The sequence below is a fragment of the Gavialis gangeticus genome, unplaced genomic scaffold, assembly GCF_001723915.1.
Source record: "Gavialis gangeticus isolate Ggan-Ray unplaced genomic scaffold, GavGan_comp1, whole genome shotgun sequence".
Classification (NCBI taxonomy): domain Eukaryota; kingdom Metazoa; phylum Chordata; order Crocodylia; family Gavialidae; genus Gavialis; species Gavialis gangeticus.
Genome location: NW_017728995.1, coordinates 31,262,466 through 31,278,611, shown reverse-complemented (window position 1 = coordinate 31,278,611; position 16,146 = coordinate 31,262,466). Strand labels below are relative to the sequence as shown.

The following is a 16,146-nucleotide window of genomic DNA, read 5'->3' as shown; positions in this document are numbered from 1 at the left end:
AAGGGGCGGTGAGGCAGCGCTGAGCACGGCCCCCAGCAGCGGCAGCGGCTCCAGTCCTTCTCCGCGCCACCCGCCCTGCCCCGCCCGTCACCCGCGTACCGCGCCGCGCCGCGCCGCAGCATGATCACGTCCGCCGGTGAGGGGAGGAGGGGCCGGGCGGGGGCGTTTCGCTGAGTCAGGGCCCGGCTGCGCCGGCCTGCTGCGTCACCCGCCGCCTGCACATCCCGGGTGCCGGCACTCGAGGGCTGGGGTCGCATCCAGGCCAGGCCCCGCATGGCCGGTGCCCTCCCGTGTGGCATCCAGGTCCTCCCGTCTCTCTTCGTAGGGCTCGGCCTGCAAACCCTGAACCATACGAGGGTCACGGGCTTAGTTTGGTGTGTGTGTGTGTGTGTGCGCGCGCGCTTACTCCTCGGTGCGGTGTGCAAAGATGCACCCATAGATTTCAAATAGAAACCCCCAGCTGTGGGCTTCCAGATCCTTTGCAACAGAAAAACTGTCTCTTTTCCTGCTGTCAAAACGTGAGTGAAAACAGAGGGCTGGTATTTTCCAAGGGGGCCTCAAGTCTGAGAAGGTTTGTGACTTAATCAAACAACTGATTTCTATGGTGAATTTGCGCGTGTGTTTTTCTTCTGACTTCTGCAGCAGTTTCCTCAGCAGTACAAATCTGAGGCCCATGATGCTCAGCCAGGGCGATGCAGCACCCTGCGGTGCCTTGAGGTGCTTTTGAGGGTGGCACAGGATACTGCACGTTGTTGCACTGTTAGGTGTGCAAACGGGATTCACAAGATAAACCGAGAGATTTTAAGCAGGAATCCAGGGCATTAAAACCTTTCTGCCCTGTTGTGGGGTTGCTGATTTCTTTGTGACAGAAAAAACTAAACAAAACAAAACACTGCTCAATTCTTTTCCGTGTTCAAAAAATGAGTGAAAACTAGGAGCTGGCATTTTTTGAGGGGTGTCTTGAGTCTGAAAAGGTGGAGAGCCACTGCGCTAGGGGTTATTTATAAAGCTTGTAAAACATCATTAGGCTCTGACGTGTACCATTAAGTCAGCAGCCAAAGATAGAGGGGAAACTGGATGTCTTGTGCAAGTCTTCGTGCTGGGTCATATCAGGGCCTTGCTACTGTTGCTGTAAAAGCTGAGTAACGCCGAGCTAGGCAGGGACTAGTCACTTGTTGACTAGGGTCACCTTTTGCTCTGTCTCCTTTGTCTTACCTGAGAGATTGGAGTCAGTAAGCGGTGTGCAGAGCATGAGGTGCTTATTCCTTCAGGCTGCCTCCCTCCCTACCTCTCCCGTCACCCAGAGCTCCAGTACTGTCGCTGTGCAAATTGTTTCTGAAATGACCAGGGTGCTTTTGCTGCTGATCTGAATGGGGCTTTAGACAGTAAGAATAATACACAATAGTGATAACTAGAATGGTCCCATAGAACAACAGCAGTGCGGTTTCTGGCTGGCCCAAGGTTGTTAACTTTGTAATTAACTTAAAAGTATTTATGCAAAGTTTTAAAAACCACAAAGTTTTGGAGTCAGTTTCTTTGTTCTGTGGAAGCAAGTGTTCTAAAAACAACAGGTTATGACCTACTCTCTGTGCCTCTGTTGCATAACTTGCGTATGGCACAGAACAGCTCTGAGATGCTTGGGCATTGTAGTTGAAAACTGAGTAGATGAGATTTATCTAGATTTTTTTAAGCAGTGAGGGGTGTGTTCAGTTTATGGGGAATGAAAGCTGGTTTCAGGTCTTTGAGAGGGATGAATAAAGGACTGACATCTGGAGATAGGGAAGAGGAGGAAAAGAGGTCTGAAATGAGTAGTGTGGAGGGGACAGCAGTTGGGGAAAGCTCTGAGTGGGGTAAGAAGGAAGAAGATGCAAGTCATGTAGGCAGCTGGTCAGAAAGCAAAGCAATCATTAAATAGTTGACTGTGGTTATAAGGATTTTCATGCAAGGAAGAAGTACAGAGCAGACGACAGTCTGCAGATGCCGTCACCTTCCCTTTGATGAGGAAAAGCTGTCCTGTCAATCCCAATTCTGTCTGCTGGGAACATAGTTTGAAGAGGTCACTTTAAAATTTGGTGCGTTTGTGGTGTGTACAGCAGTGTGGATGGGGATGGGCTGAGGAAGTGCCCAAGGCTCGTTCCATGGCTGTATTCCATGATACATGTGGGAGGTATTTGTATTTGCAAGAAACCTGTACCTGCTGTTGGATTTCATGAAGTTCCTCATGCAGTTTGTTCCCTTTGTGGTAGTGGTTGTGTGCAGAGAGAATAATGCATGCAGTGATCGGATGAGGGTGAGGATAAAGCCCAGCTCTCATAGTGCTTTTCATCCAGGATTTCTTAAACCTATAGGAAGTAAGCCTGTGTTGTGATGAATTTTATACGTATGGGGAAACAGAGGCACTGAAGTTAAGTGACTCGCCAAAGGTGCTGACACAAGTGGTTAAACTGGAGACTGACTCAGCCTGGGTTCTCAGTCCAGCACTGCCTCTCATCAAACATGCTTTTCCACTTCTCAGATAAATTACTATTTTAATCCAGAGCTTAACACATACCAATTTACATGATGTTTTAATTATCATATTTTTGGTCTAATTCTGCAGCTGATCTGACCTGTTATCAGAAACTGAAATCTTTAGGGGAAAAAATATACCGTTTCTTTTCACCATATTGTTTTTGGGCTAGGTCATATTTTCCGTTCGAAAGCACAAAGGAGCATCCTAAATAAAATGCTACTTTGTTGTTGTTATTGCAGCTGGAATTATTTCCCTTCTGGATGAAGAAGAGCCACAGCTCAAGGTAGGTTCAAATGTGTTTGCTAGACCCCGCTTGTCTCAAAGTCATACTTAATATCCATTGATTTTTACAACAGCATTAGATTTTTAGCAGCCTTCATGGGTAGACAAGGATGAGTAACCCCTACACCATGTCCAGCCAAAGAACTTCTTGTCAGGATCCTGAGAGGCCCAGGCACTTCCATCATGGGATAAACTGGAGCTTTGCAGCCCAGGATCTGTACTTGAGGACCCACCTCTTCCGCTGGAAGGGCTTAGCAGCTGGCATGTGTCCCAGGGGATGCTCTTGGGATGCTTTTACTCTGAATTTTTACTGAGCCAAAGTTTCTCCTCTCACATGTCTCTCTTGTTTGGCAGGGGTGGGGAGAATGGACAACATGTTTTAAACGAACTATAAGGAAGCTTGTACATCTGGCAACCCTAGTGGAGGAAGAAACAAATGACTGTGGAAACCTTAGTTTACAAAATGGACACATGGCTTTAAATACATTAAAAAGGCGGCAAATTCTAGGAGCCTAATGAAAACACAAACCAGCAGAATAAGGAGCCTGCCATCAGGATGGCATCACTCTATGTAGTGGAGTATCACAGGGACAGCCCTTGTCCCCTGTGAGACTTGTGTCTTCCAAGGCACCATGTCTGCAAATAGGGTGCAAGTGTTCTGTAGTCTGAGGAACATGTTGCTTCCTTCATAATAACCTCAAAAGGTGCATCCCTTTGGCTGAGAACTGAAATTAAAGGAAGGTGGATCAAGGTTCCATGTCCCTACTTGTACATTGGGCTAAACAATCCTTCCTTTCTTGATGGGGGAGATGAGACTGTTAGAGAGCATTTGCGAAGTGACTTGAGGATGTAGATGGCTCCCAGGGTGGGAGGGTTTTTGCTGTCCTGTGTTACAGTGGTCTGAGGAGAGGACAACTAAAAAAAGAGCCTTTATTTAATGTGATTTTTATCACTCTCCACAGGAGTTTGCTCTTCACAAGCTGAATGCTGTTGTCAATGACTTCTGGGCAGAAATCTCTGAGTCAGTGGACAAAATGTAAGAGAAGAAATGTTCTCTCTCAGAGGGGCGGGCAGCTTAAATGGAATATGGGGTGCCGCAAATCTGCTCTTTCTCTGGCAGCTCGATCTCAGTTCTGTTGCTCTCAGTTTTCCCCAAAGTGTGACTTTACCTGGGCCTGCATTGAGATCTCCCACCCCAAAAATGCAAGCTGAGCTGAAGAGGTCGGTTGGCTGCTGCTTATAGGGAGAGCCTTGCATGCTGAACTGATGTTCTTTCCTTTGACCTTTCCAGCGAGGTTCTCTATGAAGATGAGGGCTTCCGGAGTCGCCAGTTCGCTGCCTTGGTTGCTTCCAAAGTGTTCTATCACCTGGGAGCCTTTGAGGAATCTCTGAACTATGCCCTGGGAGCAGGTGACCTCTTCAATGTCAACGACAACTCGGAATATGTGGAGACGATCATTGGTAATTGAAAGCAGCTCTGACTGGAAAGCTGTTCTAGCTTTGAGACTCTGCTTGCCTTTGCTGCTGTCTTCCAAATTTCCTGCTCGCTGCATATAATTATCAAAGCTGATGCTTCAGCTGCTGTTTTCAGTTTAGTACTACTTTATTTCCTCTCTTTGAGAACTGCCTTTCTTCGTTGCCATTTAGCAAATAGTTTCTTCTTCCAGTCACCTCTCTCCCTGGTATTCCTAGTCAAACTCAAATGAACACACCTATGTAGTGTTTCTTTCCTCTTCCACCTCCCGGCATCATTGATGCCAGATTAATCCTAGGAATATCAGTAAATCTGGCTGCACAGGTAGCAGAGAAAACTTAGCATAGTGTTTTCCCTTCTGTTTTAATAGGGCTGGGTATTTTTGTGGGCGATGGATGGACATTTTATGTTGGCGTATGGAAGTGAAATGGTGTCTAGAATATTAGAAGTCTGTCTTTATAACTGGAACTTTTAATTAAGGAAGCTGAATGTTCATTGTTTCACACCACGACAGAGGTCCTCCTTAAGTATGTGAAGAGGGTAGCCCTTGTCCCTGGGAAAAGGCAGAGAAGAATGTCCAGTGTTCAAACAGCTAATCCCAGTCTGCTGATCTTGCTGACATTTAGGGGTTTTGAAGAGCTGGGGACCCTGGCTTGCTTGCTTTCCTTCCTCTACTGCTGCTTTCAGGGGAGCAGGGAAGTCTGATGTGAGTTGCTTCCTGACTTGTCCAAAATCTCCTGTTGTTTGAAATTGCCTCACAGCCACAGGTTCATTTTTGTTTTAAATGTATTTGCTTTTAGCACACAACTTAAGAGTTCAGACCATGGAAATCTCTTCTTCTATTTAACTGTTTTAAGATCATTTGCCTGTGGGGTGTAAATTATGGTGGTGACCACATGCTGGTCACATTCCCATCATTTCGCTGTCATAGGTGGATTTAGGCAGGACAGAGGCTCCTGAGTCATCAATATATATTTTGCCTGTATGCGTGGACTTAGGTATATTGTGCCTGAAGGTTGCTACTTTTATTCCCCAAGGCTGTGTCCAGATGAGTAAAGCTGTGCAGTATTTGGTGCTGCAAACCCTTCTGCAGCACTGCACACTCAGGTGTTCTCTGCTCTGCAAGGTAGTAGTGCGGGGGCAGTTTTTGACCCATGTGAAAAACAGTATAAAAAAAGGGGCAGTGTGCACTGCTCAAAACTGGAGCCTGGCCAGCTGGAGCCACATTCCAGCTGCTGACCAGGCTCCGAGCAGCAGGATCGCTGTGGCTGCAGCTCCCCGAGGCCCCCATGTAAGGATGCTGGGGTCAGCACAGTTGCTGGCCCCAGCCTCCCTTACCTCACCCGGGGTAACCTGCTGTGCGCCACAGGATGTGTAAGACAGGCGTTCCCCGGGGACAGGTAGCAGCAGCACAAGGTGTGCCACTGCTTCTTGTCCCTGGGGAAACAAATGCCCACTCTTGTGTGGAAGAGGCCCAAGAGTCTATGTCAGCTTTTCAGGTCTCGTACTTCTCTTGAACCTTTGAATATCTAGGGAGTTTAAACAGAGCTGTGTTTCATGTTCTTCTTCAGCAAAATGCATTGACCACTACACCAAGCAGTGTGTGGAGAACGCAGAGCTGCCCGAAGGGGAGAAGAAGCCTGTCGACGAAAGGCTGGAGGGGATCGTGAACAAGATGTTCCAGCGGTGTCTGGATGACCACAAATACAAACAGGCCATTGGCATAGCACTGGAGACCCGCAGGTTGGACATCTTTGAGAAAACCATCCTGGAGTCGGTAGGTGGAGTTGTTGGATGTTGGGTGGAAGTATGATCCCTGCTGAATTCCTGCCCCTGGGGCAGGGGGCTGGACTTGATGATCTTCTGAGGTCCCTTCCAGCCTTAATGTCTGAAATCTGTGAAATCCTTGTCAGGATCAGGAAATTAACTAAGGTGATGCGATTGATGTAAAGCTGTGCCATGCTTTTCTTTGGGTCAATTAAAAAGGCAGAGTTTATTGGGAAGAGGTGTTTGATGTGACTCTGATGTCACTCTAACTGTGATTTTTACCTTGTTATAAGGCTTCTGCTTTTTTTTGTTTGGTGTTTGAAGGGGCCCATAGTGTGCATACAATGATGAATACACATTGCACGCCTAACAGTTTATTTTAAGTACTAGTAGAATTGTGTTTTCAACCTATTTTGGAAACTTTTTTCCTGATTGTTGCATTTGATCTGTGAGTTTCTATGATGGAAATAAGAGGCATGTTCTGAAGTCACGTATGCGTATCTTTGTCAGCATAAAGAAAAGGTCATTAAAAGTATGGATGGTTTTATTCCTCAATCTTGTTTTTAACACTATCTGCTACAGCCCAAAGCAAGAATTTCTCTCTTTGATTTTGTTTCAGAATGATGTTCCTGGGATGCTGGCGTATAGTTTAAAGCTCTGCATGTCTTTAATGCAAAATAAGCAATTCCGTAACAAAGTGCTCAGAGTTCTGGTTAAAATTTACATGAACTTGGAGAAACCTGACTTCATCAATGTGTGCCAGGTAATCCTGAGTGGTGCTGCTGTTTGTAAATGCTTTGCTTGATTTAAAAACATCCAGATAACTTGATTCCTACTTGGGCTTTGGTTGTCTTTAAACAAAGAAATACCATTCCTTCTGTGTGCAGTTTCAGTATGTATTAAACTTGAGCTAGTTTAGGTATTAAACTAGTATTTAGTCTTCAAGGTTACTAACCTTCTGATTAACATATTTTATGCTTGTTGTATTTCTGGAGGGGAAACTTGTTCTAAAACAACATAAGCTAGAAAATTGTGCTTACCGGTTCGAGGCTGTGTAGGGAATTAATCAGTGGTTCCTTAGCTCTGAATCTTAAAAGGATTAAAGATTTTTTTTTTTCTTTTGTCCAGAAAATAAATACTGTTTTCAGGAAGTTGTTCATAGTAATATTTCGGCTGGGTATTCAGATGCCAGATGATGTTGCCATGCGTTTGGCCATCACACCATACTCTAGGTGCGGGACTCTTAAGAACTTCATACTTGTTCCATTTTAACTTAGACAGCTCTCTAGAGAGATGGATCATACTTTTACGAAGTGATAGTTGTTGTTTGATAACATCTTGTTCTTAAATTAATCTGAGATGATGTTGTCCTACACCCTCATTTCAGCAATGTAATAAGGGAAAACTGTGTGGACCTCAAAAGAGAAATTATGTATAGAAAGAACTTTTAATTCTTGTCTTGTGTTCTTTATAATTCTCACCTTGGCCTCATTCCAAGTTTGCTTATGGAAACTGTTTGAAAATGATTAGTATCTGTTATGGGAGGGGGAATTCTTCACTCTGCCCTCCCATTGGAGGAGTGTCAGCATGCAAGAAAGAAAAGAGACACAAGAGAGGATCTCTGGAGCCTACTCTTCCATTCTGCAATATAGGCCACCTTTTCTAATCTTTTTGTTTCATTCCTCTCCCTTTTGCCCCTTAGTGCCTGATATTTCTGGATGACCCTCAGGCTGTGAGTGACATCCTGGAAAAGCTGGTGAAGGAAGACAACCTTCTCATGGCTTACCAGATTTGCTTTGATCTGTATGAAAGTGCAAGCCAGCAGTTCTTGTCTTCTGTAATCCAGAATCTCCGCACTGTCGGCACCCCCATCGCCTCGGTGCCTGGATCAACCAACACGGGAACTGTACCTGGATCTGAGAAGGACAGGTGTGGGCATTGGCTTGAGCAGAAATATCACTGTTCAGTTAAAGTATAACTCGTAGAGGGTCTTCTGTTGTAAACACAGAGGAATGGTTTAAGAGTGTGTGTAAATACGACATGCCCTTTGTAGTAGAAGAGAACAAAGAAACAGAGGCATGTTGAGGTTGATGCCTGTCACAGCTAGGTTCTGTTTCCTAACCCTGTTATGGAATCTGATTAAATGATTTTGTGGGCATATGTGGATTAGGGACTGGCAATAGTAAACAAAGCCTTTCTGTTTGATGAAGGTTGCCTGGTCAAATCCAGCCTAGCTTTATTAAGAGGAGGTTCCCACTGCTGATGGTTGTCCAGTAGTCTATATTCCAAGGTCTTAACTGCCAGATGTCTGTATAATATAAGCCATCTCTGTAATTGGAATAATTTGCCCCCTTCTTTCCTCTCCCCTCTTTGGCCTCTCACAGAAAATCAGCACAGGCTGGAACTACCTTCTTATCCCTCTGTGGGCCCCTCCAAGTTAAATTCCTGGCATGTGGGCAGAGCATTATAGAGATAATTTACACTGCTCTTTATCTTCCATTAGCTTGGAAGCCATCAGTCTGGCACATGAAATGGTGACTGCATCTGTGCAAATAACATAATGGGGACTCTGGTCCTATAAAGGCTTGCAGAAATGAGGCACCTTTTTATCTTTCCGAGTCAGCGATGCAAGTTTAGAAGTAGATGTTTCCTGTTGTAATGCCCTGCAGTAAGCATACTTACTGAGCCATTCATAAATGGGCCTGCATAGTGCTTCATATTATGCAAATTTCTTTGAGCATTATGCGGGTCACTAGGAAACAGTCCTCTCCTGCGGGCCTTGGAAAATCAGGTTTTAATCACTTTGAAAAAAATTGGCCAAAGTCCTGTCTCCATCTCCTGTAGCATTGGCAGAGCCTTGTGCTTTGTGGGGTGCCGTTGCTGAGGGACACTTATGCTGTTCCAGCTTCCTTTTAGTGCCCAGCTTGTAGCTTCAATGAAAAGTATGGGTGGCGCTTAAAGTGTCTGGCAGGGATGGCACCCCCCACAGGGAGATGGGGAAAGCTGTTGCAGCAGCTAGTATGTGCTCAGAGCACTGGGAATCTGTGCAGTGACTGGTCTTGGGATGTAGTGAGAAATGGAAGGTTTCCCACTCCTGTAGAAGCATGTCAGGCTCTTGTCTCAGTGACAGCTCAGTAGCTGTGATTTTTCCCTTTCTTCACTGTATCTCTTATTCATGGTGCACCCAAGGCTCTTGAGAGGGGATGAACTACCTTGTCATATCAACTCCCCAGCTCACTTCAGTTCAGTGAAAGTGTTTGGCCAGTGATGAGATGTGAACTTGATTGCATTTTTTTTTTTTTTTTTTTTTTAATTGCAGTGATGCTATGGAGGCAGAAGAGAAGCCAGGTAGCTCTTGTGCTGGCAAGTCTGCAGAAGCTGTAAGTCCTGCTGTGCAATATCATATATACTGTATTTAGCTGGACATCCATGCTTTGCCTAGATACCCCCACGTACCTGAATCTGGGTGCAGTGACCTCTTGAAGGTGCTGGTCTTAGCACACCGTGTTTTAAAATATCTTCCTGCTGAGAGATGGGTTGGAAGCCAGGAATTGGGCAGGGTCTAAATTTGTAGGTCGGTTGAAGGGCCAGCAGACAGCTCAGTTAGGGCGCTTATACACAAACGCAGCAGCTGCTCTGATGCACTGGGATTCCAGTGCGTTGGAGCAGACAGGATTAATTGAATCTGCTGGAACATGGCAATTGCCATACTCCAGCAGTCTCCTGCATCTTGTGTATGTGACTTAGAAATGACAGTAGGGGCAGCTTGTTGAACAAGCTTTACCTCAAACACCCCTACAGCTATTTTTAAGTTTGGGGACACTGATGCACAAAACATTGTGGCACTTTAATTAGAGTAGCTCTCGGAGCCACTCTAATTAAAGCACTGCCCCTCCCACCCCCAGAGGGAGTATAAATGTGCTCTTAGAGACCTGAGGGATGCTGGGCTGGAGCGGGCTGGCTTATCTGTTTGATTTATTTCAGACTCTGTGGGTGCTTCTACATGAAATTCTTAATGTGCAGAAGACTAATTCTACTGCACGTTAGCGCAGTGGGCAAAACCCATGCTAATGCTCTAATGCACAGTAGAATAAATCTACTGTGCATTAACATCACCACCAAAAACCTGTTCAACTGTGCTAATGTGGAGTAGCGCTGATTATGGCGTGTTAAGTTAGTACCTGTCATTACAGTTACTAAACTTAATGTGCCATAATTGTGGTAATGAACGTATAGCCACACCCTGTTAGTATTAAAAATAAATCCATCCTGGAAAGGAGGAGAGATGAGTGTAGCACAAACCTTGTCAGTTTAACTGTGAATGAAACATGATTAAAGTTACCAGGATTTTGCTCATGAGTCTCCCTATAAGAACATGCAGATATATAACATTTACTCTTACAATGGGGGCAAAAATGCTAAACAGAGTTGGGGATAAAACTCCAGTCATGGCTGTGACCACTCCTATGATGTACGTGTGCAAACAACTCATGAGAATTGTGGAGATAATGTTGTAGATCTTTAGAAGGGGAGGAATTCTGTTCAGTTCATTGCAAGCAGAGAGATTTGCTTGAAACCAGGTTCGGGCAAAGAAAACGGTAAGATTCGTAGCTCATTAGGAAACCCGTGGGCAATGTCCTCCAAGGGGGATAGCATTTTGGATTAGTTTCTGCTTGGTGAATGCCATGGCTGATGCCAAGGGGCAGGCATGCAGAAATGATCCTGGTGACCTGGAGCATTCTAGTCCTCTAATTGCCCTAGCTGGGAGTGCAAGCCAAAAAGAAATAACTAAGGAGATTAGTTAAAGGACTAACCTCAGCAGGTCTTTTACATAATGTCACTACAAAGAGACTTAATGTGCTTTCCACCCCCTGAAGGAGTGCCAAGCTTAGGCTGACATTACAGGGGTTATCAAAGGGCTCAGGTTAGTTCAGCAGAGCATTGGGAGCATGCAGATAAAGTGGCGACTAGCCGGGTGTTTGAAAAGCCCTAAGACTGATCCATGCCCTTCCCAGCCATTGTAGACCCCAGCAGCGTGGTTCCAGCACATCTCTGTTGAATTGATGTGCTTTCCCAGTCCCCAAGCTGTTATGATTACCTTGCAACAGCTCATCCATGGCATTGCCATACTTTTCAAGCATCGCTGCTGAGTCCTTCCTCACTATAATCCCTAAGGAAACACAAGTGTAGTGTTCATATATATGACTGCTTTTTGTGGAAGGGTTTCTCGTTCACTAGGTGCAAGAGACCAAACAAAGCAGCAGATGAGTGCCAAATATCAAAGAAGCAGGTGTGATTGGAATAATTTATTTCTACCATAAGGGATACATTGTTCTTATAGTCTCTGCCCTTCAATCTCTGTACCTCATGCCTGGAAATACTCTCATTGGAGTGACCAGAACTTGTGAGGATCTTTATTGCCTTTTTAACCCCAGACCTGTTGGTCTCTGAATGGCCAGCTGTAACTGTGCACTTGAACATGCACAGGGTGCTCTAACTGTGTACTTGAGCTGGCACTCTCATGGGATCACTACAGGGATTCTTATGACCTGTCTTTTTTTAATTCTTTTCTTTGTGCATGAAGAACCCTGAGCCCAAGGACCAGATCTCCAAAATGATTAAAATTTTAAGTGGTGAAATGGCTATTGAGTTGCACCTGCAGTTTTTAATACGAAACAACAACACTGACCTCATGATTCTCAAAAACACAAAGGTAAGTGGCCTTAGATTGCCGTCTGCTACTGAGATTGTCAAAAGTTTTCTGGTGTGCATCCGTTTCCACAATCTCTTTTTGAAGCATTAGGTTTAAGCAAAGCCTGAGTGTGTCTGGGAGGATTCGCTGTTTCCAAGGTTCCTTGTTTATGGCTGGTCTAGTATAACAGTCCCAATATGTTCATTCTAAAAATCAAATCTCCTAGCTCCGTGAGGGCTGATTTGTCTCGCTGTCTGGCCACGAGCCCATCAATGTGGCCAGTGCAATTTTGAGGTGTGTCTAGAGGCCACCTTTCCACGTACCTGGAGGAGGAAAACAAAACCAAAGAGTTGCAATATTACAAGGCAAGAAATAGACTGAATATGTTAGTGGCCTCAAGCAACGTCTTACTATGAAGTTACTAGTGTGAGGCATTTGCATGTGCTAAATTTTATGTGCAAAGTTAGTGCAGCCCTTAAGATCCTGACAAACTGGCATCTAATGCCTTTGCTGCTGTACCTTAAGCCTAGTGACTATTATAAACCCCAGAAGAGAGATTGTCTGGATTTTAAATATGCCCCCTATCCTCAGTAGGCTGCATGAGACATTTACCTGCTTAGAGCAAGTATACATCAGCATGCTGTTTTTCAAATGCATTGGGAAATTTCCCTCTTCTGATAGAGCCTCTTCGTGCTGATTCTGTGGTTCCTTCCAAGGAAGGCTTGAAATAGTTGCCAGAAGCAATGGATAAATGACTTGGGGTTGCTGGGCATTTAAAAGAAGATATCTTTCTTCATTCATGCTGCTGTTTTGCTTCAGTTTATTCTGCAGAAGTTTATATAAAAGACTCATGAGCACAAGAAATGGGTTTGACATCAGGCCAGAGTGTCTTAGCAAGCAGTGCATCCTCATTAGAGCAAGGTCATTTATAGATTCATACATTATAGTCAGAAGGGACCACAGTGGATCATTGTGTCTGACCCCCTGCCCCAGCAGGAAAGAGGACCGAGGTCAGATGACCCCAACCAGGTGACTATCAAGCCTCCTCTTGAAGACAGCAGAGGCTTGATATTTATTGTGCAATTTAAACACCCCGAATTAGTTGTGATCCATCTTTCTGGTAGAGGCAAAGCCAAGTAAGCAGACCTGTGTGCCTAAAGCAGTGCACGTGTACTCAATCATGTGTATGGTACTAAGCAGTCTGAATTGAGCAGACCTGGGTGCATGTTTCTTGCTGTTTGGTGATATCAGTCTGTTTTGCTCTTCCAGGATGCAGTCCGGAACTCCGTGTGTCACACAGCAACGGTTATAGCAAACTCCTTTATGCACTGTGGGACAACCAGTGACCAGTTCCTCAGGTAAATATGTTGTAAAGAAATCCAGGTAACTTTGAGAGGTACTAGAATACTTTATATGTCACCAGTCCTCCAAAAGGCAAGGGCAGAGGAGAATAAGGGTGATCAAGTGAATTACAAAAGCTTCTTGTATGAAGAGAGAGAGGAAGACAGCAAGTTGATGGAAAGGAGACGAGCGAGTGTGATGAAAGTAAATAAGATGAATAGTATAGAGAAGGGCCCAAAGCTGCATAGAAACCAGCTATAGAGTTGTTACACATTTTCTAGCACTAACTTTGTAGCTGGTTGGCTCTCTTTATAGCTTGATACTTATTTTTATGTTGTAATAATTACTTTGCATGTGTGGCCAATCTAAATTTATTATGCAGTTTGCCAGTTAATTGCGTAATATATTTAATGTGTAGCAGGGGCCAAAAGGAGATTGAGCCAAAAATTCCCTACACAAGAAAAAATGGATGTAGAATGAAATTAAACGGTGGAAAATTCAGATTCTATGAAAGGAAATGCTTTTTGCGCATAGCATGAATTTTGACTGTGGAACATGTTCCCCCTGGCAGTTGTTGAGGTCAAGAGTTTAGATGTTGGATCGTTATTTTGGGATGGCGAGAGTAATTGGTCCAGAATTGTCGTAATCAGCTATGATATATTTTTGGAAGGGATGATATTAAACTAGGAGCTATGGGGCTGAAGCCAATCCTAACTATTGGAGACCAGCGTGAGGCCATGTTGGTGGTGGGGGCAGAAGGTTCCACAGCAGACTACTACGTGACTTTTTTTTGAACTTCCCTTGGCATTTGGTGCTAGGTGCTAGCAAAGATGGTGCTGGGCTGGATGGGTTATGAGCCTGATTCATTCAGATAGCCCCTGTGTTCTGAGCAGTCAAGGATGGCTTTTTGGCAAGCTTTGAACTTGTGCAGATCCAGGCTGGGGGCTGAATTAACAGGAAGAAGTGACGAAAGGGACCATTTATATGATCCAGTTGCCCCCCCCCCCACCAAGCTTGGAACAGTTTCCAGTTCTCTCTTTCAGAAAAAAAGCACTGCTCGAGCCCACAGCAGGGTCTTTGAAGCATGAAGACAGGCTGACCTAGGTCTGCATTGTTGTAAAATGAGCTGCTCACTTGTGTGATTGCTGGTGTTGAGCCAAAATTCAGAGCTGGCAAAGGGCAAGTGCAGAGCATGAGATGTCTCCATCTCCCTGTCTCCCACAGCTGCCTGCTGTTTTGAAAGTAATCCTTGCTTCTGACATGTATCACCAGGGGTAACACCTGTACTGAAACCCAGGCTTTTTCTCATTCCAGAGATAATTTGGAGTGGCTGGCCAGAGCCACTAACTGGGCAAAGTTTACTGCTACCGCCAGCCTGGGTGTCATACATAAGGTAACATTGCATTTGTATTTCTTCACGTAATAAAAGCTCTTCTCTTGCTGTCACTGAAGTTGTTTTCTCTGGGAATGGAGGGGTTGATTCTGGGTAACTTTTTAAAGTCCTTTTCCATACGCCAGCTCTTCACCAGGGTTGAATGCAGTCATTATGAGGTTGCCTACATATGTGGTTTGCCCACCTATGTGTTTGCACAGCTTGATTTAAAACTTGGTTAGGAATCAAAGCTGGTAACAGGAGCTGGTCCTTGTCGGGGCATATGGCTGGCTCATGGGTGTCTCCATTCCACCTTGGACCTTTCAGATTCAGTGCAGGGATAGTGGGTTAAAGAAGAGCAGGAAGTTTTGTAGTTTTTGTACCCAGGTCTTTAATAAAGCAGCCTGATTGTTGAGCCAGATATGGGTCTTGGTCCAGTGTGGAGAAGAGAAGACTGAATGGGGATTTAATAACAGTCTTCTGCTCTCCAAAATGGGGGTCAAAAGAGCTGGACTGTTCTCAGTGTGTGCAGATGACAGGACAAGGAGCAATGGGTTCAAGTTGCAGCAAGGGAAGTTGAAGTTAGATGTTGGAAAAATCTTTCTCACTAGGAGGGTAGTAAGGCACTGGAAAGGGATGCCCAGACAAGTTGTGGAGTCTCCATTCTTGGAGATTTTTAAGACCTGGGTAGACAAAGCCTTGGTTGGGATGATCTAGTTGGGGCCGGTCATGCTTTGAGCAGGGGGTTGGACTAGATGCGAGCTCCCAACATCCCTTCCAACACTTATTTTCTATGATTCTATGATTTGTTTGCTTTGCAGAGTGATTGAGTGACTCTTTTGTACTTGTGCCTTTTTGTGAACAAACTGCAAAAGTGATAATAACAGGAACACTGCATGTGCTGGTGTTGGGGAAGGCCAGTACCGCACCACACTATGGAGAATGATGGATTGAGCAGATGTTTACTCCTGACAAACGTCTTTATAACTAAGCATACTTTTCCCTTTTTTCTCATTTTTTCTTCTTTCTGTATACCCTGTTGGTCAATGAACTTGCAGGGTCACGAGAAGGAAGCACTACAGTTAATGGCTACTTATCTGCCGAAGGACACCTCTCCGGGGTCAGCCTATCAGGAGGGTGGAGGCCTCTACGCTTTGGGTCTCATTCATGCTAATCATGGGGGCGACATCATCGACTATTTGCTGAACCAGCTGAAGAATGCCAGCAATGACGTACGTGTAAGGTTTAACTTGTTCTGGTCTGAGTGTCCAGGAGTGCACTAAATGCTTTGCTAAAACATGCCCCTGAACTTGCTGTAGATCTGACCCTAGACAGTGAATGAGGATTACAAATAGCATAAAAGCAATAAGTAACACAGCAGCTTACAGAAAGCTGCATGGTGCGCTGCTTATATACCTTGATGGTCCCCTTCAATGCAGCACTTACTTTCAACATCCTTCACATTCCCAACACAAGTGGGAAGTAAGCAAGTGAGAGTAGGAGGCATTTGAATCCCAAGGCCTCTGGGCTTGGGACTTGCACGTAGGATGCCTGGCATAGATTTGGGAGTGTCTGAAGCACCAGACTGAGTCTGCTGGTAATAGTGTTTCACAGACCTGAACGATTGAGTTCTGCTCAGTCAAAATTTGAAACTTATTTTGGAACTGGTTTGGCCCTGGAGACGCAATTTTATTTAAAAAAAAAAA

The 16,146-nt window shown here is 44.8% G+C and overlaps 1 protein-coding gene across 1 annotated transcript in view; it reads left to right on the top strand.

The window, feature by feature from the left end:
• The first annotated feature begins 82 nt into the window (after positions 1-82).
• Positions 83-16,146, top strand: part of PSMD1 (proteasome 26S subunit, non-ATPase 1) — a 137,696-nt gene continuing 121,632 nt past the window's right edge. Inside the window, exons 1-12 of the mRNA XM_019503436.1 lie at positions 83-136; positions 2,752-2,795; positions 3,757-3,830; positions 4,086-4,255; positions 5,840-6,045; positions 6,655-6,798; positions 7,738-7,964; positions 9,355-9,415; positions 11,620-11,748; positions 12,997-13,085; positions 14,383-14,461; positions 15,499-15,672. Coding sequence (XP_019358981.1) covers positions 121-136; positions 2,752-2,795; positions 3,757-3,830; positions 4,086-4,255; positions 5,840-6,045; positions 6,655-6,798; positions 7,738-7,964; positions 9,355-9,415; positions 11,620-11,748; positions 12,997-13,085; positions 14,383-14,461; positions 15,499-15,672 — 1,413 coding nt within the window. The 5' untranslated portion in view covers positions 83-120. The remainder of the gene's footprint in view (positions 137-2,751; positions 2,796-3,756; positions 3,831-4,085; positions 4,256-5,839; positions 6,046-6,654; positions 6,799-7,737; positions 7,965-9,354; positions 9,416-11,619; positions 11,749-12,996; positions 13,086-14,382; positions 14,462-15,498; positions 15,673-16,146) is intronic.